The sequence below is a fragment of the Siphateles boraxobius genome, unplaced genomic scaffold (assembly GCF_051911475.1).
Source record: "Siphateles boraxobius isolate OS27281-9 unplaced genomic scaffold, OSU_SipBor_1 49, whole genome shotgun sequence".
Lineage (NCBI taxonomy): Eukaryota > Metazoa > Chordata > Actinopteri > Cypriniformes > Leuciscidae > Siphateles > Siphateles boraxobius.
The window spans coordinates 572,324-597,504 of NW_027509130.1; the positions used below are offsets into that span (position 1 = coordinate 572,324).

The following is a 25,181-nucleotide window of genomic DNA, read 5'->3' on the forward strand; positions in this document are numbered from 1 at the left end:
CATTCTACTTGTTCACCGACGCCATTTTTTGATCACACACGCCTGTAGTTGAGGTGCAGCTGTGTGAGAGCAAAAGAAAAATCGATCCCAAAGGTAAATAATTAGTTAATCAATTCTGTGAAAAAAAGATATTTGTACTGTGTGTTACTGGTTATGTGATTACTTCAGTTTGAGTGGTTATAGTGAAACGCATGGTTATTATTTGTTCATTTCAGAGTTCACCGTCACCATTGTTGGCCACGTGTCTGTATAAGTAAGAAAGCTATTGATTCAGAGGTAAACGAATGTGATTATAGTTCATGATGAAATGGTAATTGTAACTGTGTATTAGATGTTATTCTGGATCTTTGAGGTGGAACTTATTTTGAAATGTACTTAATGAATGTTCTGGTCTGTGATCAGGCCAAGTTTTTTTTCTCCTTGCTATTTCCGTTTTCTTTTCTTTTCTTTCCCCTTGATTTCATGGAGACATGATGACTGCACAACTTTCTGTGACATCCTCGACACAGCTCACTTGTGGCTGAACGAAATGGCTGAATCGTGGTCAGTGGACGAGAAGTGCAGACGTTCCTCTTGTTGGTTGCCGAGGAGCGGATAAACTATAACGATCAGACATAATCCCATCCACTTTGAAGCGGTACTAACTGCAGTGGAAAAGCAACCGAGCTAAAGCGAACCGAGCCGTGCCGCGCCGAGACGAGTCGTACCACGCAGTGGAAAAGCGAAGCGAACCGAACCGTGCCGCGCCGAACCGTACCGAGTCGTACCACGCAGTGGAAAAGCGAAGCGAACCGAACCGTGCCGCGCCGAACCGTACCGAGTCGTACCACGCAGTGGAAAAGCGAAGCGAACCGAACCGTGCCGCGCCGAACCGTACCGAGTCGTACCACGCAGTGGAAAAGCGAAGCGAACCGAACCGTGCCGCGCCGAACCGTACCGAGTCGTACCACGCAGTGGAAAAGCGAAGCGAACCGTGCCGCGCCGAGCCGAACCGTACCATGCAGTGGAAAAGCGAAGCGAACCGTGCCGCGCCGAGCCGAGTCGTACCACGCAGTGGAAAAGCGAAGCGAACCGAACCGTGCCGCGCCGAGCCGAACCGTACCGAGTCGTACCATGCAGTGGAAAAGCGCCATTACTGGCATTTTTGGGCTTGCCTAAAGTGAAGCTGAAAGTATTGGCCTTTATCTCCTTATTGGCTTGTATGGCTATCTTACTCAAGTGGAAATATCCTGCTCCTCCTTCCCACTCACATTGGATTAGGGACATTATGTCCTGTATGAATTTAGAGAAAATACGTTACACCACCCAGGGATCTGAGAATAAATTTTACAAAATATGGCCCCCCTTCTTGACATTTTTTGAGAAACCAACTACAACAATATCAGAGTAGCTACCCCCTTCCCCTCTTTTATTTTAATTTATTCCATTTTATTTATTTATGTTTTTGGTCTCTTTATTGAAATTTAAAAAATAAAAAAAATGTAAGGTGTGTATTATAATTTAGACTCCCACCCAATTACAAACAGACCTGCATTAAGAATTCCTACAAGATATGATTTAAATCACGGTATGTTCTGGTTAAAAAAAAGGGAAAGATATGTATATATTCAATCGTACAGTAATAGTTTTTGCAAAGTTGTCATTCAATAAAAAACGATAAACACCTTTGAACGATAAACAGGTGTAATAATGCGGTACATGGATTCTACTGTGTATTACACCAGTATTTTCCTAGTTACTTGACACGGGTAAATTGCAATCGAGGATTGTTTCTTAAATCTAATATTCCACTTTAATCGAGGAATCGTAACAACCCTAGTCTGCTATCAGACCAGCTCTTCTCTTCCATGGAGATGAAAAACCCATCTAAAGCACACAGATTTTAGAACAGAAACACACACAAACTTCTTAAAACAGCTAGGATACAGAAAACTGTGAAAAATTCACTACTGACACTGAAATGGATTCTTATTAACCTTGTTTAAAAGCTTTATTTTCTAGTTGATCAAAGATGCAACATTGCGATCTAAATCCAGAGTCAGTTCAGTGTAATTGCCGCGTATGCAGCTTCTGTTTCTCAGCACATAAAGATCAACTACATACTGTGATCTCAGTCTGTGTTGATGTGGTTTCTCCACTATATGGATCTTCATGTGTGTCTTCAGGCGAATTTTAAAAGAGAAACTCTTTCCACACTGACTACGTTTACATGCAGCCAATATCCAGGCTATGGTCGGGTTAAGGTCACTATTTGGGTTTCTGAAACATTAGGAATAACCCGTTTACATGCGTGAGCAGAGAGAGTTACTCGTGTATAGATGGAAGTGCAAAATCCCGATGTAAACGGCGACGCACGGTTAGCGTCTGGACGTACGGACAACCTTAAGACGCAATATGCGTCATTTCCGATTCTTCTTCCTGTATCCAAAGACGACAACAACAGCAGCACGCGGATAATGAATAGTTCGGGGCAGATAGCGATCGCCTTTGTTTGCGCTTTGGTGCTGGTACTGACCTCGCTCCAAAAGTATGCTGTGCTGCGTCTCGCCATGTTTACTTCCGGTATACTGCAAGCAGGTTTTTGTATGCGCCGAGAAGTTCCTCTACTCAAAAGACCAAGATTCTTTGCGAATAGAACATGCGCAGAACACAAATCATTATGGGGATATGCTTGATATGATATGATTATTGCTAATATCCCGGTTTTGAATGGGTTATTGGCTGCATGTAAACGTAGTCACTGATCACACGTCTGCGGCTTCTCTCTGCTGTGGATCCTCTCATGTCTTTTCAGAGATGATGAATCACTGAATCTCTTGTCACAGTGTGAACACTTGTAAGGTTTTTCTCCGGTGTGGATCTTCTCATGAGTTTTCAGATGTCCTGAACGACTGAATCTCTTGTCACAGTGTGAACACTTGTAAGGTTTTTCTCCAGTGTGAATCCTTTGGTGCAGTTTTAAACCGTTCAATGAAATAAAAGTCTTCTCACACTCAATACACATATAATATCTTACACCAGTGTGTATTTTCTGATGTGTTCGTAAAGATTGCTGCAGTGAAAAACTCTTTCCACACACAGAACATGAATGTGGCTTCTCCTTCGTATGAACGGTCAGGTGCTTCTTCAGGACCGATGACCAAAGAAATGTTTTTCCACACTGATCACATGTGAACGGCCTCTCTCCAGTGTGAACTCTCATGTGCATCTTAAGACTTACTTTGTATGGGAAACTCTTTTCACACGTATCACAAGCGAATGGCTTTTCTCCAGTATGAACTCTCATGTGAGTCTCAAGATTATGTTTGTTTGTGAAACTCATCCCACATTGATCACATGTAAACTGCTTCTCTCCAGTGTGGAGCTTCATGTGTCCTTTAAGGTGTGATGATTGCGTGAAACTCCTCCCACACTGATCACATGTGAACGTCTTCTCTCCGGTGTGGATCCTCATGTGTCCTTTAAGGTGAACTGATTGTGTGAAACTCCTCCCACATTGATCACATGTGAACGGCTTTTCTCCAGTGTGAACTCTCCTATGCGCATCAAGATGATGTTTGTATGTGAAACTCTTTCCGCATTGATCACATTTGAACGTCTTCTGTCCAGTGTGAATCTTCATGTGTTGTTTAAGGGAGGATGATTGCTTGAAACTCTTTCCACATTGATCACATGTGAACGGCTTCTCTCCGGTGTGGATCCTCATGTGTCCTTTAAGGTGAACTGATTGTGTGAAACTCCTCCCACATTGATCACATGTGAACGGCTTTTCTCCAGTGTGAACTCTCCTATGCGCATCAAGATGATGTTTGTATGTGAAACTCTTTCCGCATTGATCACATTTGAACGGCTTCTCTCCGGTGTGAATCTTCATGTGTTGTTTAAGGGAGGATGATTGCTTGAAACTCTTTCCACATTGATCACATGTGAACGGCTTCTCTCCAGTGTGAACTCTCATGTGAAGCTCATGATTACATTTTTTTGTGAAACTCTTCCCACACTGAGTGCAGGTGAAAGATTTTTTTGCTCTTCTTTTCTTTAAAAATGTCTTTTTAGTCTTTGAGTGACTCAAAGGTTTTTCTCCAGGTTTGACATGATGTTCCTCCTTCACTTCACTCAGTTCTTCACTCTCCTCACTCTCTTCCATCAGGTCTGAAATGAAAGTAAAAAGTTTGATTGCACTTTCACCAAATCAAAAAATTAAAAAAGAGAAATATGAAGTGAACAGTTATAAAAGTTAGCCTTGATGTAATAACTTTTTACATTTTGTATTTTTACCTTTTTATAAATTAATTATACGTCCCTGAAATTTTTAATGAATGAGGTACACTGATCTTCCAATTATTATTTTTAAAACATTATAGGCACACATCCTATCTTACTGTAGTGAAAACTATTAAATAAATGTGATCAATGACACGATAATCTAACGTGATATTATCATTAAAATATACAATACTGCCACATTTTGATAAAAACTTTTATATTGATATTTAGTTTATGTTACTAAACTTTAATTTATGTCACACTAGACTTCTCCTTCCACTGAGTTCCCACTGTAAAAAATTGCTGTAAAATTTACAGAAACTTACTGCCAATTTTGATTTCAGACTGTGTGCATACAGTCAGACTGTGTTGTGTAATGTATTAATAGACTATACAAGCAGACAGTCTACTAATACTCTAATGACAGTTAGTTGACATGTAGTTGCAAAGTTACTTATTGTTAAAAGAATGTCTTAAGTTGACTATCGAAATAAAGTGTTGCTAGTTTTTTTTACAGTGTACGTATGTGAATGTGGGACATCAGAAACACAAGCTCAAGCCAATTTAGATGCGAGAAAGAACTGAATTTTGCAGTAAAGTGCAGTATGATTGTATATTTTTACATTTTGGAATCATTATTATTGCTTATACTGTAAATGTTTGTAAGAAAAAGACAATGCAGAGCGTGAGGGCATAAGGACTAGCTAGCATCTTAGCTTAGCACACCAACAAAACATGACAATTTATACAATTAAAACCACGTTTTGCTCCATACTCACTTTTATAAAATAAGTTGAAAGTTTTAAATAACTTTCTGTGATCTGATGTGGAACAAAAATAAGGCTATATAAGAAAATATGTAGATTAGCATTGCATCATAAATATACTCTATTGTTATAAAATAGCCAACAAGGCTTGAAAAACACAGATAAAACATATAAATCGTCACAATCGTGTGTTTATTGCCTTAATGCTTCTCTCTCTGCATGTTATTCAGCTGCAGCGATCGCTATATGATTTATGATTCTATGAGTCTCACTCTTGGACTTTCTGCGCGAGAGCGCCCTCTGGCTTCCAGTATGAATGAAACAAACATTACATGAGAATCTTTCGTGGTCCACAATGCTCACATCTCCTCATTTTGGGTAAAAATGTTTTATAAATATTACTCCTCTCTATAGAAACTTGACGTAAACATAGGATAATATATCAATACTTCTAACTAAAAACGATGAGGGACATTGTTTAGTCAAGCACTTTCATGATGACCATGCATGAGTTTTATTCTCAATGGATGCAGAGTCTCGTAATTCATATTAAAGGTATGGAGTCATGGACTCACTTGATTTAACATTTACATAACTGATTAGGCATCAGATTTAAACATTACTGGGACTATAAGATTTCAGAATAAAATAGTGGTCAAATACTGAATCTTGAGTCTTAGAACTTTTTAATGATGTAGTTTGTCAAGGTAATTACAATTTTACATCAAAACTAACAGTAACTTTGAACTAATGTAAAAAAAAAGATTTCAGTGTGTGCCGGCATACAATTTAATGTCAGCTGATGTTGACAAACAATATGAACATTTCATAAACCTCCCTTTGCTGACCATTTGTTGAAAAATAAAAACAAGAAAAATGTGTAACAATTTCATAGTGTAACTGCATATCTAAATGTGATAAAGTGCTTGAATGTTTCTAACACGAATGTTCTTCAGCATCATGAATGAATGAAGAATAAACACCAACCTCTTTGTTCTTCAGGATCTTCAGTGTGTTTCATTCTGCAGGTTCTGGATCACTCGTGTTCTCACTGTCCTCTTTAATAAACTCAGTCTTTACAGATTTCAGCTCTTCCTAATGCATTGCTGCTCGTCGTCTGCTTGTGTAGCTGATGGGAATATTCCAGTATTTATTGGGGAATTACAGTGGGAGGATCTTCACTGACCACTTTACTGATGTGGGAGGAGCTTCACTTACCATGTGATGGCTGTGGGAGGAGCTGATCTGCCAAAATACTAAAAATATATGTTACATAGTGTTTCTTTTTATAATTAATGACAGTTATAAGCATTTATGTCTCTCTTTTATGTCACACACTATTCCTATTTCACTTTACTTGAAGAAAATGTGGAAACTGATTACACATATTTTTTTAAGTCTCCATATCTTAAAATGGAAGATTAAAACAATGTTGAGAATAATAGTATTTAAGATGTTTGCAGAACACATTATAACAGTGTTAGTTAAATGGAATTACTCAAGTAATCTTACAATTAAATCTTAAGTAAGCTTAGTAAATATTATAGAGTGTGTTAACTAGAATTGACATTAAACTAACTGATTATTGACTTAATTATAGGTTTTCTCTTTAAATTTGCTTAGCAAAAATAAGGCAATATAGGTAACTGATGCTAATTCCTAAATTATATTATTGTTAATTCTAAAACAATGATGCTTTTTTATTGTAATATAGATAGATCTAAGAAGTTATAGATTCCTGCAGAAGTGGAGGAAATTAGTGAAAAGTCTATTAAGAATTTCCCCGCCACAAAAGCCACACTCAAACCAATCAATTAATCTTAACTTGGGTTTTCTGAGTACACAAAGCATATGTGATTAGAACAGGTTACTAGATTTTAACAATTAAGTTAAGACATTACTAAAGTTTACTAAAAAGTGTTGACAGTGTATAAAAGAAAAACAGTTGAAAGCAAATAATGTGTTTCTATCAGCAAACACTCAGAATAAAGTGAGATGATCTGCTGATGATCCTGAATGTCTTGTTGAATGAGTGTTGATAGTCTGAGGATCATCAATATTAACAGATCTGCTGAAAACACTCTTTATTTCATGTCAATAGTTCCTGTTTTCACCTCATTTATTATGCTGATGTCTTCACATCTCCTGTAAATTGACACTTGAAGCTCATTTCACTGGTGTCAGCAGACTGAGGGGATAAGTTGCTTACAAATATATACATTTATTTCTTTGTGTTTATACTTTCAACAGTTTTTTCTTACAGTTCTTTACTACTTTTCTAGATATAACAGTTAGAATTAAAAATAAAAATGTGTGACGATAGACAGACAATTAGTATATGGGTCAAATAAAAAAAGTGGTTTACATAGCAAAAAAAAAAAAAAAAAAAATCAGGCATATTTAGAACAATAATAATTTGATAACATATTCAAACACTGTATTTAAGGATCATAGTGCAGCCCAAAAATATTAATTGTAATTTTTTTTTTTTTACAATTTGCCACTATCCTTCAAACCATAGGTTTTACCCATTTGTCAGCAAGAAGATTTTAATCATTTAAAATATAATGAAATTTAGTATGATCCTATATATTTTATTAAGTACAGGTCAAAATAAATGTTTTTTTTTTAATTTCTCATAAATATTTATGTTACGCTGAATGACGGTGGGACATTATTTCACCTATATTTTTACATTTTATTTTCACAAAAGTTTTTAACATTAAAATAGACACTTGCATTTAATGGGTTTTCTATGTATGTAATCACTTTTGTAAATTGAATTTGATGCATATTTGGCATTTGACCCTATAAAAAAAACATACATTAATAATTCATTTTTTTATTTTGGCAGATCAGCTCCTCTGATCAATCTGCAGTTCAGCCAGCGAAGCCCCGCCCACTGCAGTTTACATCAACGAAGCCCCTCCCACAACAGGCACATCATCATTGAAGCTCCTCCTACAGCACTCACATCATCAGTGAAGCTCCTCCCACTGTGTTTCCCCTATAAATGCTGGAATATCCCCATCAGCTACAAGTGAAGACAAGCAGCAATGCATCAGGAAGAGCTGAAATCTGCAAAGACTGAGTTTATTAAAGAGGACAGTGAGAACACGAGTGATCCAGAACCTGCAGAATGAAACACACTGAAGATCCTGAAGAACAAAGAGATTGGTGTTTCTTCTTCATTAATTCATGATGCTGAAGAACATTCGTGTTAGAAAGATTCAATCACTTCTGCACATTTAGATTAAAGGGATAGTTCACCCAAAAATGAAAATTCTGTCAGTATTTACTCACCCTCATGTTGTTCAACCCCGTAAGACCTTCGTTCATCTTCGGAACACGAATTAACACAATTACATCCAAGTGCTGTTTGCCTCATTATATTTCAGGGGAAAACCACTCTTATTGTAAAGCATACCGTGATTGGTTGTAGCGAGAATGTGCTACGATTGGTCAGCTCAATGTGGCCGTTTGCTGATTGGCTTGAGTAAACGGTGGGTGGAGTCACTTATTTGTGGATTTGTCTGCACGTCGACGCTAGAAGTGTTTCAAAATCCACAAATGTGTGAGTGGATCTACAAATGCACAGAAAGCGGTTCACAAATAAATGTCAGGCAGAGTTGTGTTTGTGGCATAAAACACATTTGTAAATATATATTTTTATTTGCAAATCTCATTTTATTTATTTGTGAGTTTTATAATTTTTTTGTGAAACTCTTTACATTTATTTGTGGATCTTAATCTATTTATTTGTGAATTTGATATATTTTTGTGAATCTCTTTACATTTATTTGTGGATCATAATCTATTTATCTGGAATAATGCAACAATTCTCACCCCATAGGGAACTGTCATCGCCAGTGGCACATGCATATCGACTGTCACTAAAAATCAGTGGTGAAACATGAGGAAACACTATAAATGCATATATTTGAAAATAATACTTATTTGTCCTCCCATCATGCTGTAGAAAGAGCCCAGATGATGTCACTTCCTGGGTGTCACAATTTACAAAAATGCTCTGGTTTTAAGGAAGGAGGAAAATCATGTCAGAAGTAACAGGGATGAGTGAAACATGTAGGACACAGATAATACTATGTTAATTTAAAACTAGTTAAAGCTGTTGTCAGTCTAGACAGCAAGCACATTTCTGCAATGGTTATGAATTGACGTCACACTTTATTGCATCTTTTTTTTTAAAAACAACTAGAAAAAAAACTTGATAACAGATAAATTCTAACTAGGTAAAAAGAATTCGCTTGAGAAAGCCTATTAAGTTTGAAATATAAGAGTCTTAGTTTATTTTTAAAAGCTAGAATGTTAGATAGATAGATAGATAGATAGATAGATAGATAGATAGATAGATAGATAGATAGATAGATAGATAGATAGATAGATAGATAGATAGATAGATAGTAAGTGAAGGGAATATCAATCTAAAAACTGTTGTCAGTATGGCCCTGTTGTATATATCTTATTTATGTTAATATTCTAGTTAAGTATTCATTTATCTAATTATTAACATTATACCTTATTCATGAAGATTTTCAACGACATACATAAATAATTTATAAAAGTTCATCTAAAAGATTACGGGCTCACTTTTACGTCCTTTCACTTCATATTTCTCTTGTGGAATTTTGATGTTCTAAAAATTATATTGATTATTTTTTCTTTCATTTCAGACCTGGTGGAAGTGAAGGAGGAACATCATGTTAAACCTGGAGACAAACTTTTCAGTCACTCAAAGACTAAAAAGACATTTTTAAAGACAAGAAATCTTTCACCTGCACTCAGTGTGGAGAGAGTTTCACATGCAAAGAAAGGCTAAAACATTTCTTAGGGCATCAACCCTGAAGGCACACCTGACAGTTCATACGAAGGAGAAGCCACATTCATGTTCTGTGTGTGGAAAGAGTTTTTCACTGCTGCAATCTTTACATGAACATCAGAAAACTCTTACTGGTGTAAGAGAGTACATATGAGTGTGAGAAGACTTTTACTACAGCGAAACGTATAAACACCCCCCGCCCCCAAAAAACAAACAAAATTCTGTTACAACAGTTATATTTTATTATAACACATAAGTGAAAGAGAAAATTATATTTCTCAATTGCACAAATCATTCATTAGAACATTTGAAAAACACACTTAAGAGAATCCAGTTATTTAACTATTGCAATTACAACAGGAAACACACTTTTTTTCACCACCTCCAACATTGCCAAAAGACAATGAACACAATCATGCACAAAATATGACAGTATAAGTTATCAGACCTTAAATAAATATACACTATATACATAAAAGTGTACACTATATTTATGTACACTATATACATAAATGTGCCCAAAAATATATACTGTACTATCAGATATATAAAAAATGTAACAAGAGCAGAGATTGACAATAATATAAAATATTAAGAATAATGTACAAATAAAATATAGAATAAATAGCACAAAATAGAGTTGTAGCAAATATAGATTCAGTTGGCTAATTACAGGATCCAACGTTAACCCAACTGATGGAAATAAATAAAAACTGAACTTGTAACAGTTTTGTTGCAAAGCACAATATTATGGTGAAATTAGATCTTTTGTTTGTTGAGTTAAAACCTAATTATTGTTGTATAAGCATAACAAGCATCATAGCAAAAAGGCTAACAAACGTAAGAGTTATACCCACCAATTAACATTTGCCCTTCATTCATGACATGAATTCCGTAGTCATACAGAGAGAACATAGTTGCATACCTTTATATTTTACTCGTTTCTCCGAGTTTCTCGTTTCTTTTTTTTTTTCTACATCGGGCACCTGATGGCTTTGACCTTTTCCTGTCCATCTCTGTGTTTATTTGGCATTCGACAATCAACAGATTTCCCATCCCACCCCAACACTGTCACTCACGAGTCACGACCAGAAGTCAAGACTAAACCACTTCACCTTGGTGCTGACCACATAATCACTTTGTATTACCTATTTTTATTAGCAATTTTATTAGCAATTTCACACAATTCAGAAAAAAAAATTGTGCAGGAACTATAGCCCTGTATTTATAATATTATGAATGAAATGTGCTGTAGCAAATCAGCTCTATGAAATATTAATAATCAATAATAACTGGTTATTATAACTGAATATTTGGATCAGTTAATATAATTAACTTAATGTAGTAAAAATTATTTTTTACTTAAACCCACCTGTTTGTCCCGTGGAGACTCAGCGTTAATTGTTTATTAATTCAAAAAAATATTAATTTCCGGGGAAGGGAAATGCTTTTTTTACTGATAAGAGCATGTCACAATCTAGACCGTAAGGTAAACTTCGTATGCAAGCAGAGAATCAGAACCAAATACATATTGTGCACAAGTTTTATTAAGTTGTAGAAAATTGACGTTTGTTGGTTCCGTGAGTGTCAAATGTTGAAGTTGCAATTGTTTTCTTCTCCGTTGGATGAAGAAGGTTTGATGAACTTGCGTGGTTAGTTCGACTCTGTTGGGAGAGTGAAGGCCTAGCAGGCTGTGGTCACAGCAGTGGGGGGTCCATGCAGACATCAACCCGAATAAACAGCAGTGGAGGCCAGAGGAAGAGAGGACTATGAGAGCCAATGGTAGGAGTTGCGATGGACTTCTTCTGCGTTGAATGAAGATGTTGTGCAAAACTGCTGAGGTTGTCCTGGATTCTGTTGTGGTTGAGAGAGTCCTCTCTTCTCCTGCATGAGCACATGGCTGATTGTGAGTCAAGGCTTGCTGTCCTGGGGCCTGCTGAGGCCCCGCAGGACAGCACAACACCGTGGACGTACTGAGAAGTCAAGATAGCAAATGTTGGGTGTAGATCCAATATAAAGCCTGAGAAAGGTCCCACCTCTTAGGGTTGGCTCGGCCAATAAGAAAGGTGGAAGTTCCAGGCCGGAGAATTTGGTTTATAGCTTTTTGTTTCAAGGGTGCTCATTTGCATGTGCCCGCTGGAGGGGTGGTAGCCGATGAAGAAACTATGAAAGATTCTGGTAATACTACTATGTTGTTGTTATCGACATATCACACAGTCATTTCGATCTTCTAAGTACCAAGTTATAGAGATCAAATATTGTATAGGTGAGGTTACATTGACCGTTGGTTCTTATCAAAATAATCCACAGAATCAAAAAGAAAAATTAATAGAATTAAAAGACACTACACAAAACAGTAAATCATTCACACAATTTTTTTCTGGGGAGCAGGTTCATTTATAGATCTTTTCGTCTATGATTAATGCAGCAAAGTTTGCTTTAGTGTCGGTAGGTTCTAATGGCAGGGGCCCTGGCCACATTCTTAACAGCAATACAACAAACTTATCTGATCGTGGTCAAGGTTACTAAGACCTTCTTGCCCTCACTGGGGGATGGGACCACAGATCCCAGAGTGAGTTTTAAAGATTGTTTGGTACATATACCAAATAATTCTGTCTGTTTTGTCTCAGTCGTTACAGTGCGTTACTTGGAAGAAAGTTGAGGTGTGACTGACTTTAGCCCACTAATTCCATTAGACTATTGCTCTAGCTTCTGTCTACGGATCAGGGCGGTTTCTTCATTGGGGCGATTGGGCGACGCACCACTAAAGTGTGAAAGGGACTTTTTCAATCACAATCTCATTCACCACAGAGTTACGCTAGCCGTCACTGTGCCTCTGGATATAGTCCAATCAGCGTCATGTCACGTTCTGTGGAGTACCGCCTCTTTTTGGGCGATTTCACTCTGGCTGAGTGTTCCCATAGACTTACATTCACAGATGTTTTTTTTTTTCGAACTGCAGGCACTGCAATGCATTCTCTATGGGTTCCGGGAGGGCTCGCACTAACATGCTTACGTCATCATACGTATCCTTAACTTGTGCAGCGATTGGTGGGAACTAGGGGTGTGCAAAGCAGCCGGTATTTGTATCTGTATTTGTATTTGTTGAGGGGGAAAAAGTATTTGTATTTGTATTCGAGTAAAATCCAAAATAGGCATAAAAATCTAGTTTTTTTGCGTTACACTTCTAATTTACGTTATAGTGTAAGTATTCTTTAATTATATAAATCCAGCAATGAACATGTACCAAGGAACGTCATTGAAAAGAAAATAACATAACAGCCATTACCTCATCCATGGTTAAACCAACAACTAATAAAATACCATTGTGAACATTATGAATCCCACCACCCCCCGTCCTTGTTGGAGGACGCTGAACAGACAGAATAAGTAAGGGATAATGTATAGCGAGGCGGTTGATTATGAGCCTGACGCGAAGCGGAGGGGTCTTGAATCAGCCTGAAGGGTTTGTATTCGCTATAACAACCACCTCGCTATACATTATCCCTTTTACTACATGGCTACCTACCAAATAAATCAATAATTTGACTCAAAATATTGATTTAAAAAGGAGTTTATTGATTTAAAAACGATTGTATTGCTTCCGCTAAAAAAAATAGTCCGTTCCGTCTCTACGTTTAGAATCCATGGTTTTTCGTGGCAACGGTGTGTTATACTTAGCAGCGGTCTGTTATTAAGAAATAACCATGGAAATAACAGACCGCATTCTACATTAGAATTCAACCAAGCCATGTAATAAAAACAAATAATTACGGAGCTAACAGAGCTACGTAAACAGAGCGAACATGAGAGCACCCGGCTGCAGACGTCAATAATGCAACGTAATGAAATAATCTCCCGATCAAACTCCACTTCCCAAAGTTATAAACTGCCTCCGGAACCCAGTTAAGGTACAAAAATCTATTCAACAAAAATAGTAATGCAGTTAAGTGTTTTTTCGCTCAGCCGAGCCCTCTCTGTTGCTGTGTGGAGCAGCCTGTGTCAGTCACCTCTTCCTGAACGTCACTCACTCACTCGCGCACTGCGGTCTCGTGAGGAAACGCAGCTTTTTGATATAAATTTTTTCTTGTTCCCGAATACAAATATTTTCTAAAGTATTTGTTTGAAATAAGTATTCGTAAAAAACACGTTATTTGTGCCTTTCCGAATACCGTATTCGGGTTCGGCTCCACCCCTAGTGGGAACAAACATACACTATTAAAATCTTTAAGATTAAGTGACAAATAATATTTGAAAACAATTTTGAATTTGAACAACAATAAAAAAATGAAACCCTACTTTAATATCTTTATCAAATGTGATTTAAAAAATAAAAATAAAAAAGAGAACGAGAGCGAGACTGTTGGGTATCAGATAGGCTATCCGTATATACAGCAGAAATAGTGGCAATCATCATAGCATTACAGTGGGTTGAAGAGGTCAGACCGGATAGGGTGATTGTATGCAGAGATTCCTTAGCAGCTATCAAAAGTATCCAGTCAATGACATCTGTCAGAGAAGCCTGTTGATTTAAATGTTTCACAGCTTATTAAGGTTACATCGTGGAGGGATTCTTTGGAAAAAAGTATGCGAAAGTTGAGATTTAATTAATTTGATGCGTTCTGAATAAGAAGCCGACTGAATAGAGGAATACATTCTACTTGTTCACCGACGCCATTTTTTGATCACACACGCCTGTAGTTGAGGTGCAGCTGTGTGAGAGCAAAAGAAAAATCGATCCCAAAGGTAAATAATTAGTTAATCAATTCTGTGAAAAAAAGATATTTGTACTGTGTGTTACTGGTTATGTGATTACTTCAGTTTGAGTGGTTATAGTGAACCGCGTGGTTATTATTTGTTCATTTCAGAGTTCACCGTCGCCATTGTTGGCCACGTGTCTGTATAAGTAAGAAAGCTATTGATTCAGAGGTAAACGAATGTGATTATAGTTCATGAAGAAATGGTAATTGTAACTGTGTATTAGATGTTATTCTGGATCTTTGAGGTGGAACTTATTTTGAAATGTACTTAATGAATGTTCTGGTCTGTGATCAGGCCAAGTTTTTTTTCTCCTTGCTATTTCCGTTTTCTTTTCTTTTCTTTCCCCTTGATTTCATGGAGACATGATGACTGCACAACTTTCTGTGACATCCTCGACACAGCTCACTTGTGGCTGAACGAAATGGCTGAATCGTGGTCAGTGGACGAGAAGTGCAGACGTTCCTCTTGTTGGTTGCCGAGGAGCGGATAAACTATAACGATCAGACATAATCCCATCCACTTTGAAGCGGTACTAACTGCAGTGGAAAAGCAACCGAGCTAAAGCGAACCGAGCCGTGCCGCGCCGAGCAGAGTCGTACCACGCAGTGGAAAAGCGAAGCGAACCGAACCGTGCCGCGGCGAGCCGAACCGTACCGAGTCGTACCATGCAGTGGAAAGCGCCATTACTGGCATTTTTGGGCTTGCCTAAAGTGAAGCTGAAAGTATTGGCCTTTATCTCCTTATTGGCTTGTATGGCTATCTTACTCAAGTGGAAATATCCTGCTCCTCCTTCCCACTCACATTGGATTAGGGACATTATGTCCTGTATGAATTTAGAGAAAATACGTTACACCACCCAGGGATCTGAGAATAAATTTTACAAAATATGGCCCCCCTTCTTGACATTTTTTGAGAAACCAACTACAACAATATCAGAGTAGCTACCCCCTTCCCCTCTTTTATTTTAATTTATTCCATTTTATTTATGTTTTTGGTCTCTTTATTGAAATTTAAAAAATAAAAAAAATGTAAGGTGTGTATTATAATTTAGACTCCCACCCAATTCCAAACAGACCTGCATTAAGAATTCCTACAAGATATGATTTAAATCACGGTATGTTCTGGTTAAAAAAAAGGGAAAGATATGTATATATTCAATCGTACAGTAATAGTTTTTGCAAAGTTGTCATTCAATAAAAAACGATAAACACCTTTGAACGATAAACAGGTGTAATAATGCGGTACATGGATTCTACTGTGTATTACACCAGTATTTTCCTAGTTACTTGACACGGGTAAATTGCAATCGAGGATTGTTTTTTAAATCTAATATTCCACTTTAATCGAGGAATCGTAACAACCCTAGTCTGCTATCAGACCAGCTTTTCTCTTCCATGGAGATGAAAAACCCATCTAAAGCACACAGATTTTAGAACAGAAACACACACACACTTCTTAAAACAGCTAGGATACAGAAAACTGTGAAAAATTCACTACTGACACTGAAATGGATTCTTATTAACCTTGTTTAAAAGCTTTATTTTCTAGTTGATCAAAGATGCAACATTGCGATCTAAATCCAGAGTCAGTTCAGTGTAATTGCCGCGTATGCAGCTTCTGTTTCTCAGCACATAAAGATCAACTACATACTGTTATCTCAGTCTGTGTTGATGTGGTTTCTCCACTATATGGATCTTCATGTGTGTCTTCAGGCGAATTTTAAAAGAGAAACTCTTTCCACACTGACTACGTTTACATGCAGCCAATATCCAGGCTATGGTCGGGTTAAGGTCACTATTTGGGTTTCTGAAACATTAGGAATAACCCGTTTACATGCGTGAGCAGAGAGAGTTACTCCTGTATAGATGGAAGTGCAAAATCCCGATGTAAACGGCGACGCACGGTTAGCGTCTGGACGTACGGACAACCTTAAGACGCAATATGCGTCATTTCCGATTCTTCTTCCTGTATCCAAAGACGACAACAACAGCAGCAGCACGCGGATAATGAATAGTTCGGGGCAGATAGCGATCGCCTTTGTTTGCGCTTTGGTGCTGGTACTGACCTCGCTCCAAAAGTATGCTGTGCTGCGTCTCGCCATGTTTACTTCCGGTATACTGCAAGCAGGTTTTTGTATGCGCCGAGAAGTTCCTCTACTCAAAAGACCAAGATTCTTTGCGAATAGAACATGCGCAGAACACAAATCATTATGGGGATATGCTTGATATGATATGATTATTGCTAATATCCCGGTTTTGAATGGGTTATTGGCTGCATGTAAACGTAGTCACTGATCACACGTGTGCGGCTTCTCTCTGCTGTGGATCCTCTCATGTCTTTTCAGAGATGATGAATCACTGAATCTCTTGTCACAGTGTGAACACTTGCAAGGTTTTTCTCCGGTGTGGATCTTCTCATGAGTTTTCAGATGTCCTGAACGACTGAATCTCTTGTCACAGTGTGAACACTTGTAAGGTTTTTCTCCAGTGTGAATCCTTTGGTGCAGTTTTAAACCGTTCAATGAAATAAAAGTCTTCTCACACTCAATACACATATAATATCTTACACCAGTGTGTATTTTCTGATGTGTTCGTAAAGATTGCTGCAGTGAAAAACTCTTTCCACACACAGAACATGAATGTGGCTTCTCCTTCGTATGAACGGTCAGGTGCTTCTTCAGGACCGATGACCAAAGAAATGTTTTTCCACACTGATCACATGTGAACGGCCTCTCTCCAGTGTGAACTCTCATGTGCATCTTAAGACTTACTTTGTATGGGAAACTCTTTTCACACGTATCACAAGCGAATGGCTTTTCTCCAGTATGAACTCTCATGTGAGTCTCAAGATTATGTTTGTTTGTGAAACTCCTCCCACACTGATCACATGTAAACTGCTTCTCTCCAGTGTGGAGCTTCATGTGTCCTTTAAGGTGTGATGATTGCGTGAAACTCCTCCCACATTGATCACATGTGAACGTCTTCTCTCCGGTGTGGATCCTCATGTGTCCTTTAAGGTGAACTGATTGTGTGAAACTCCTCCCACATTGATCACATGTGAACGGCTTTTCTCCAGTGTGAACTCTCCTATGCGCATCAAGATGATGTTTGTATGTGAAACTCTTTCCGCATTGATCACATTTGAACGTCTTCTGTCCAGTGTGAATCTTCATGTGTTGTTTAAGGGAGGATGATTGCTTGAAACTCTTTCCACATTGATCACATGTGAACGGCTTCTCTCCGGTGTGGATCCTCATGTGTCCTTTAAGGTGAACTGATTGTGTGAAACTCCTCCCACATTGATCACATGTGAACGGCTTTTCTCCAGTGTGAACTCTCCTATGCGCATCAAGATGATGTTTGTATGTGAAACTCTTTCCACATTGATCACATGTGAACGGCTTCTCTCCAGTGTGAACTCTCATGTGAAGCTCATGATTACATTTTTTTGTGAAACTCTTCCCACACTGAGTGCAGGTGAAAGATTTTTTTGCTCTTCTTTTCTTTAAAAATGTCTTTTTAGTCTTTGAGTGACTCAAAGGTTTTTCTCCAGGTTTGACATGATGTTCCTCCTCCTCCACTTCACTCAGTTCTTCACTCTCCTCACTCTCTTCCATCAGGTCTGAAATGAAAGTAAAAAGTTTGATTGCACTTTCACCAAATCAAAAAAGAGAAATATGAAGTGAACAGTTATAAAAGTTAGCCTTGATGTAATAACTTTTTACATTTTGTATTTTTACCTTTTTATAAATTAATTATACGTCCCTGAAATTTTTAATGAATGAGGTACACTGATCTTCCAATTATTATTTTTAAAACATTATAGGCACACATCCTATCTTACTGTAGTGAAAACTATTAAATAAATGTGATCAATGACACGATAATCTAACGTGATATTATCATTAAAATATACAATACTGCCACATTTTGATAAAAACTTTTATATTGATATTTAGTTTATGTTACTAAACTTTAATTTATGTCACACTAGACTTCTCCTTCCACTGAGTTCCCACTGTAAAAAATTGCTGTAAAATTTACAGAAACTTACTGCCAATTTTGATTTCAGACTGTGTGCATACAGTCAGACTGTGTTGTGTAATGTATTAATAGACTATACAAGCAGACAGTCTACTAATACTCTAATGACAGTTAGTTGACATGTAGTTGCAAAGTTACTTATTGTTAAAAGAATGTCTTAAGTTGACTATCGAAATAAAGTGTTGCTAGTTTTTTTTACAGTGTACGCATGTGAATGTGGGACATCAGAAACACAAGCTCAAGCCAATTTAGATGCGAGAAAGAACTGAATTTTGCAGTAAAGTGCAGTATGATTGTATATTTTTACATTTTGGAATCATTATTATTGCTTATACTGTAAATGTTTGTAAGAAAAAGACAATGCAGAGCGTGAGGGCATAAGGACTAGCTAGCATCTTAGCTTAGCACACCAACAAAACATGACAATTTATACAATTAAAACCACGTTTTGCTCCATACTCACTTTTATAAAATAAGTTGAAAGTTTTAAATAACTTTCTGTGATCTGATGTGGAACAAAAAATAAGGCTATATAAGAAAATATGTAGATTAGCATTGCATCATAAATATACTCTATTGTTATAAAATAGCCAACAAGGCTTGAAAAACACAGATAAAACATATAAATCGTCACAATCGTGTGTTTATTGCCTTAATGCTTCTCTCTCTGCATGTTATTCAGCTGCAGCGATCGCTATATGATTTATGATTCTATGAGTCTCACTCTTGGACTTTCTGCGTGAGAGCGCCCTCTGGCTTCCAGTATGAATGAAACAAACATTACATGAGAATCTTTCGTGGTCCACAATGCTCACATCTCCTCATTTTGGGTAAAAATGTTTTATAAATATTACTCCTCTCTATAGAAACTTGACGTAAACATAGGATAATATATCAATACTTCTAACTAAAAACGATGAGGGACATTGTTTAGTCAAGCACTTTCATGATGACCATGCATGAGTTTTATTCTCAATGGATGCAGAGTCTCGTAATTCATATTAAAGGTATGGAGTCATGGACTCACTTGATTTAACATTTACATAACTGATTAGGCATCAGATTTAAACATTACTGGGACTATAAGATTTCAGAATAAAATAGTGGTCAAATACTGAATCTTGAGTCTTAGAACTTTTTAATGATGTAGTTTGTCAAGGTAATTACAATTTTACATCAAAACTAACAGTAACTTTGAACTAACGTAAAAAAAAAGATTTCAGTGTGTGCCGGCATACAATTTAATGTCAGCTGATGTTGACAAACAATATGAACATTTCATAAACCTCCCTTTGCTGACCATTTGTTGAAAAATAAAAACAAGAAAAATGTGTAACAATTTCATAGTGTAACTGCATAGCTAAATGTGATAAAGTGCTTGAATGTTTCTAACATGAATGTTCTTCAGCATCATGAATGAATGAAGAATAAACACCAACCTCTTTGTTCTTCAGGATCTTCAGTGTGTTTCATTCTGCAGGTTCTGGATCACTCGTGTTCTCACTGTCCTCTTTAATAAACTCAGTCTTTACAGATTTCAGCTCTTCCTAATGCTCTGATGCTCGTCGTCTGCTTGTAGCTGATGGGAATATTCCAGTATTTATTGGGGAATTACAGTAGGAGGATCTTCACTGACCACTTTACTGATGTGGGAGGAGCTTCACTGACCATGTGACTGATGTGGGAGGAGCTGATCTGCCAAAATACTAAAAATATATGTTACATAGTGTTTCTTTTTGTAATTAATGACACTTATAAGCATTTATGTCTCTCTTTTATGTCACACAATATTCCTATTTCACTTTACTTGAAGAAAATGTGGAAACTGATTGCACATATTTTTTTAAGTCTCTATATCTTAAAATGGCAGATTAAAACAATGTTGAGAATAATAGTATTTAAGATGTTTGCAGAACACATTATAACAGTGTTAGTTAAATGGAATTACTCAAGTAATCTTACTATTAAATCTTAAGTAAGCTTAGTAAATATTATAGAGTGTGTTAACTAGAATTGACATTAAACTAACTGATTATTGACTTAATTATAGGTTTCGCTTTAAATTTGCTTAGCAAAAATAAGGCAATATAGGTAACTGATGCTAATTCCTAAATTATATTATTGTTAATTCTAAAACAATGATGCTTTTTTATTCAAATATAGATAGATCTAAGAAGTTATAGATTCCTGCAGAAGTGGAGGAAATTAGTGAAAAGTCTATTAAGAATTTCCCCGCCACAAAAGCCACACTCAAACCAATCAATTAATCTTAACTTGGGTTTTCTGAGTACACAAAGCATAGTATGTGATTAGTACAGGTTACTAGATTTTAACAATTAAGTTAAGACATTACTAAAGTTTACTAAAAAGTGTTGACAGTGTATAAAAGAAAAACTGTTGAAAGCAAATAATGTGTTTCTATCAGCAAACACTCAGAATAAAGTGAGATGATCTGCTGATGATCCTGAATGTCTTGTTGAATGAGTGTTGATAGTCTGAGGATCATCAATATTAACAGATCTGCTGAAAACACTCTTTATTTCATGTCAATAGTTCCTGTTTTCACCTCATTTATTATGCTGATGTCTTCAGATCTCCTGTAAATTGACACTTGAAGCTCATTTCACTGGTGTCAGCAGACTGAGGGAATAAGTTGCTTACAAATATATACATTTATTTCTTTGTGTTTATACTTTCAACAGTTTTTTCTTACAGTTCTTTACTACTTTTCTAGATATAACAGTTAGAATTAAAAATAAAAATGTGTGACGATAGACAGACAATTAGTATATGGGTCAAATAAAAAAAGTGGTTTACATAGCAAAAAAAAAAAAAAAAATCAGGCATATTTAGAACAATAATAATTTGATAACATATTCAAACACTGTATTTAAGGATCATAGTGCAGCCCAAAAATATTAATTGTAATTTTTTTTTTTTTACAATTTGCCACTATCCTTCAAACCATAGGTTTTACCCATTTGTCAGCAAGAAGATTTTAATCATTTAAAATATAATGCAATTTAGTATGATCCTATATATTTTATTAAGTACAGGTCAAAATAAATGTTTTTTTTTTTAATTTCTCATAAATATTTATGTTACGCTGAATGACGGTGGGACATTATTTCACCTATATTTTTACATTTTATTTTCACAAAAGTTTTTAACATTAAAATAGACACTTGCATTTAATGGGTTTTCTATGTATGTAATCACTTTTGTAAATTGAATTTGATGCATATTTGGCATTTGACCCTATAAAAAAAACATACATTAATAATTCATTTTTTTATTTTGGCAGATCAGCTCCTCTGATCAATCTGCAGTTCAGCCAGCGAAGCCCCGCCCACTGCAGTTTACATCAACGAAGCTCCTCCCACAACAGGGACATCATCAGTGAAGCTCCTCCTACAGCACTCACATCATCAGTGAAGCTCCTCCCACTGTGTTTCCCCTATAAATGCTGGAATATTCCCATCAGCTACAAGTGAAGACAAGCAGCAATGCATCAGGAAGAGCTGAAATCTGCAAAGAGTGAGTTTATTAAAGAGGACAGTGAGAACACGAGTGATCCAGAACCTGCAGAATGAAACACACTGAAGATCCTGAAGAACAAAGAGATTGGTGTTTATTCTTCATTCATTCATGATGCTGAAGAACATTCGTGTTAGAAACATTCAAGCACTTCTGCACATTTAGATTAAAGGGATAGTTCACCCAAAAATGAAAATTCTGTCAGTATTTACTCACCCTCATAACACAATTACATCCAAGTGCTGTTTGTCTCATTATAATTCAGGGCAAAACCACTCTGATTGTAAAGCCGTACGTGATTGGTTGTAGCGAGAATGTGCTACGATTGGTCAGCTCAATGTGGCCGTTAGCTGATTGGCTTGAGTAAACGGTGGGTGGAGTCCACTTATTTGTGGATTTGTCTGCGCGTCGACGCTAGAAGTGTTTCAAAATCCACAAATGTGTGAGGGGATTTACAAATGCACAGAAAGCGGTTCACAAATAAATGTCAGGCAGAGTTGTGTTTGTGGCATAAAACACATTTGTAAATATATTTTTTTATTTGCAAATCTCATTTTATTTATTTGTGAGTTTTATAATTTTTTTGTGAAACTCTTTACATTTATTTGTGGATCTTAATCTATTTATTTGTGAATTTGATATATTTTTGTGAATCTCTTTACATTTATTTGTGGATCATAATCTATTTATCTGGAATAATGCAACAATTCTCACCCCATAGGGAACTGTCATCGCCAGTGGCACATGCATATCGACTGTCACTAAAAATCAGTGGTAAAACGTGAGGAAACACTATAAATGCATATATTTGAAAATAATACTTATTTGTCCTCCCATCATGCTGCAGAAAGAGCCCAGATGATGTCACTTCCTGGGTGTCACAATTTTCAAAAATGCTCTGGTTTTAAGGAAGGAGGAAAATCATATCAGAAGTAACAGGGATGAGTGAAACATGTAGGACACAGATAATACTTATAAAAATGTTAATTTAAAACTAGTTAAAGCTGTTGTCAGTCTAGACAGCAAGCACATTTCTGCAATGGTTATGAATTTACGTCACACTTTATTGCATCTTTTTTTAAAAAACAACTAGAAAAAAAACTTGATAACAGATAAATACTTACTAGGTAAAAAGAATTCGCTTGAGAAAGCCTATTAAGTTTGAAATAGCTAAGAGTCTTAGTTTATTTTTAAAAGCTAGAAGATTTTCAACGACATACATAAATAATTTATAAAAGTTCATCTAAAAGATTACGGGCTCACTTTTACGTCCTTTCACTTCATATTTCTCTTGTGGAATTTTGATGTTCTAAAAATTATATTGATTATTTTTTCTTTCATTTCAGACCTGGTGGAAGTGAAGGAGGAGAGTGAAGAACTGAGTGAAGTGGAGGAGGAGAGTGAAGAACTGAGTGAAGTGGAGGAGGAGAGAGAAGAACTGAGTGAAGTGGAGGAGGAGAGTGAAGAACTGAGTGAAGTGAAGGAGGAGAGTGAAGAACTGAGTGAAGTGGAGGAGGAGAGTGAAGAACTGATGGAAGTGGAGGAGGAGAGAGAAGAACTGATGGAAGTGAAGGAGGAGAGTGAAGAACTGAGTGAAGTGGAGGAGGAGAGTGAAGAACTGAGTGAAGTGGAGGAGGAGAGAGAAGAACTGATGGAAGTGAAGGAGGAGAGTGAAGAACTGAGTGAAGTGAAGGAGGAGAGTGAAGAACTGAGTTAAGTGAAGGAGGAGAGAGAAGAACTGAGAGAAGTGAAGGAGGAGAGAGAAGAACTGAGTGAAGTGGAGGAGGAGAGAGAAGAACTGATGGAAGTGAAGGAGGAGAGTGAAGAACTGAGTGAAGTGAAGGAGGAGAGTGAAGAACTGAGTTAAGTGAAGGAGGAGAGTGAAGAACTGAGTTAAGTGAAGGAGGAGAGAGAAGAACTGAGTGAAGTGAAGGAGGAGAGAGAAGAACTGAGTGAAGTGAAGGAGGAGAGTGAAGAACTGAGTGAAGTGAAGGGGGAGAGTGAAGAACTGAGTGAAGTGAAGGAGGAGAGTGAAGAACTGAGTGAAGTGGAGGAGGAACATCATGTTAAACCTGGAGACACACTTTTCAGTCACTCAAAGACTAAAACGACATTTTTAAAGACAAGAAATCTTTCACCTGCACTCAGTGTGGAAAGAGTTTCACATGCAAAGAAAGGCTAAAACATTTCTTAGGGCATCAACCCTGAAGAAGCACCTGACAGTTCATACGAAGGAGAAGCCACATTCATGTTCTGTGTGTGGAAAGAGTTTTTCACTGCTGCAAACTTTACATGAACATCAGAAAACTCTTACTGGTGTAAGAGAGTACATATGAGTGTGAGAAGACTTTTACTACAGCGAAACGTATAAACACCCCCCGCCCCCAAAAAACAAACAAAATTCTGTTACAACAGTTATATTTTATTATAACACATAAGTGAAAGAGAAAATTATATTTCTCAATTGCACAAATCCTTCATTAGAACATTTGAAAAACACACTTAAGAGAATCCAGTTATTTAACTATTGCAATTACAACAGGAAACACACTTTTTTTCACCACCTCCAACATTGCCAAAAGACAATGAACACAATCATGCACAAAATATGACAGTATAAGTTATCAGACCTTAAATAAATATACACTATATACATAAATGTGCCCAAAAATATATACTGTACTATCAGATATATAAAAAATGTAACAAGAGCAGAGAGTGACAATTATATAAAATATTAAGAATAATGTACAAATAAAATATAGAATAAATAGCACAAAATAGAGTTGTAGCAAATATAGATTCAGTTGGCTAATTACAGGATCCAACGTTAACCCAACTGATGGAAATAAATAAAAACTGAACTTGTAACAGTTTTGTTGCAAAGCACAATATTATGGTGAAATTAGATCTTTTGTTTGTTGAGTTAAAACCTAATTATTGTTGTATAAGCATAACAAGCATCAT

General features: G+C 36.6%; 4 protein-coding genes across 5 annotated transcripts in view; 1 reads left to right on the top strand and 3 right to left on the bottom strand.

The window, feature by feature from the left end:
- LOC143711116 (uncharacterized) overlaps positions 1-25,181 on the bottom strand; it is a 174,156-nt gene that overhangs the window by 107,511 nt on the left and 41,464 nt on the right. The gene's annotated exons all lie outside the window — the stretch shown is intronic.
- LOC143711040 (uncharacterized) lies at positions 2,738-6,135 on the bottom strand. Its single transcript, XM_077202327.1, has 2 exons — positions 6,021-6,135; positions 2,738-4,152 (listed from the first exon to the last, which is right to left on the bottom strand). The coding sequence occupies exons 1-2, from the start codon at positions 6,052-6,054 to the stop codon at positions 2,738-2,740; spliced, it is 1,449 nt and encodes a 482-aa protein (XP_077058442.1). The 5' UTR covers positions 6,055-6,135.
- On the bottom strand, positions 16,922-20,202 carry LOC143711041 (uncharacterized). Its single transcript, XM_077202329.1, has 2 exons — positions 20,117-20,202; positions 16,922-18,255 (listed from the first exon to the last, which is right to left on the bottom strand). The coding sequence occupies exons 1-2, from the start codon at positions 20,148-20,150 to the stop codon at positions 16,922-16,924; spliced, it is 1,368 nt and encodes a 455-aa protein (XP_077058444.1). The 5' UTR covers positions 20,151-20,202.
- Positions 21,986-24,285, top strand: LOC143711173 (uncharacterized). Its single transcript, XM_077202526.1, has 2 exons — positions 21,986-22,306; positions 23,603-24,285. Exons 1-2 carry the CDS (start codon positions 22,267-22,269, stop codon positions 23,929-23,931), a joined length of 369 nt encoding a protein of 122 aa, XP_077058641.1. The 5' UTR covers positions 21,986-22,266; the 3' UTR covers positions 23,932-24,285.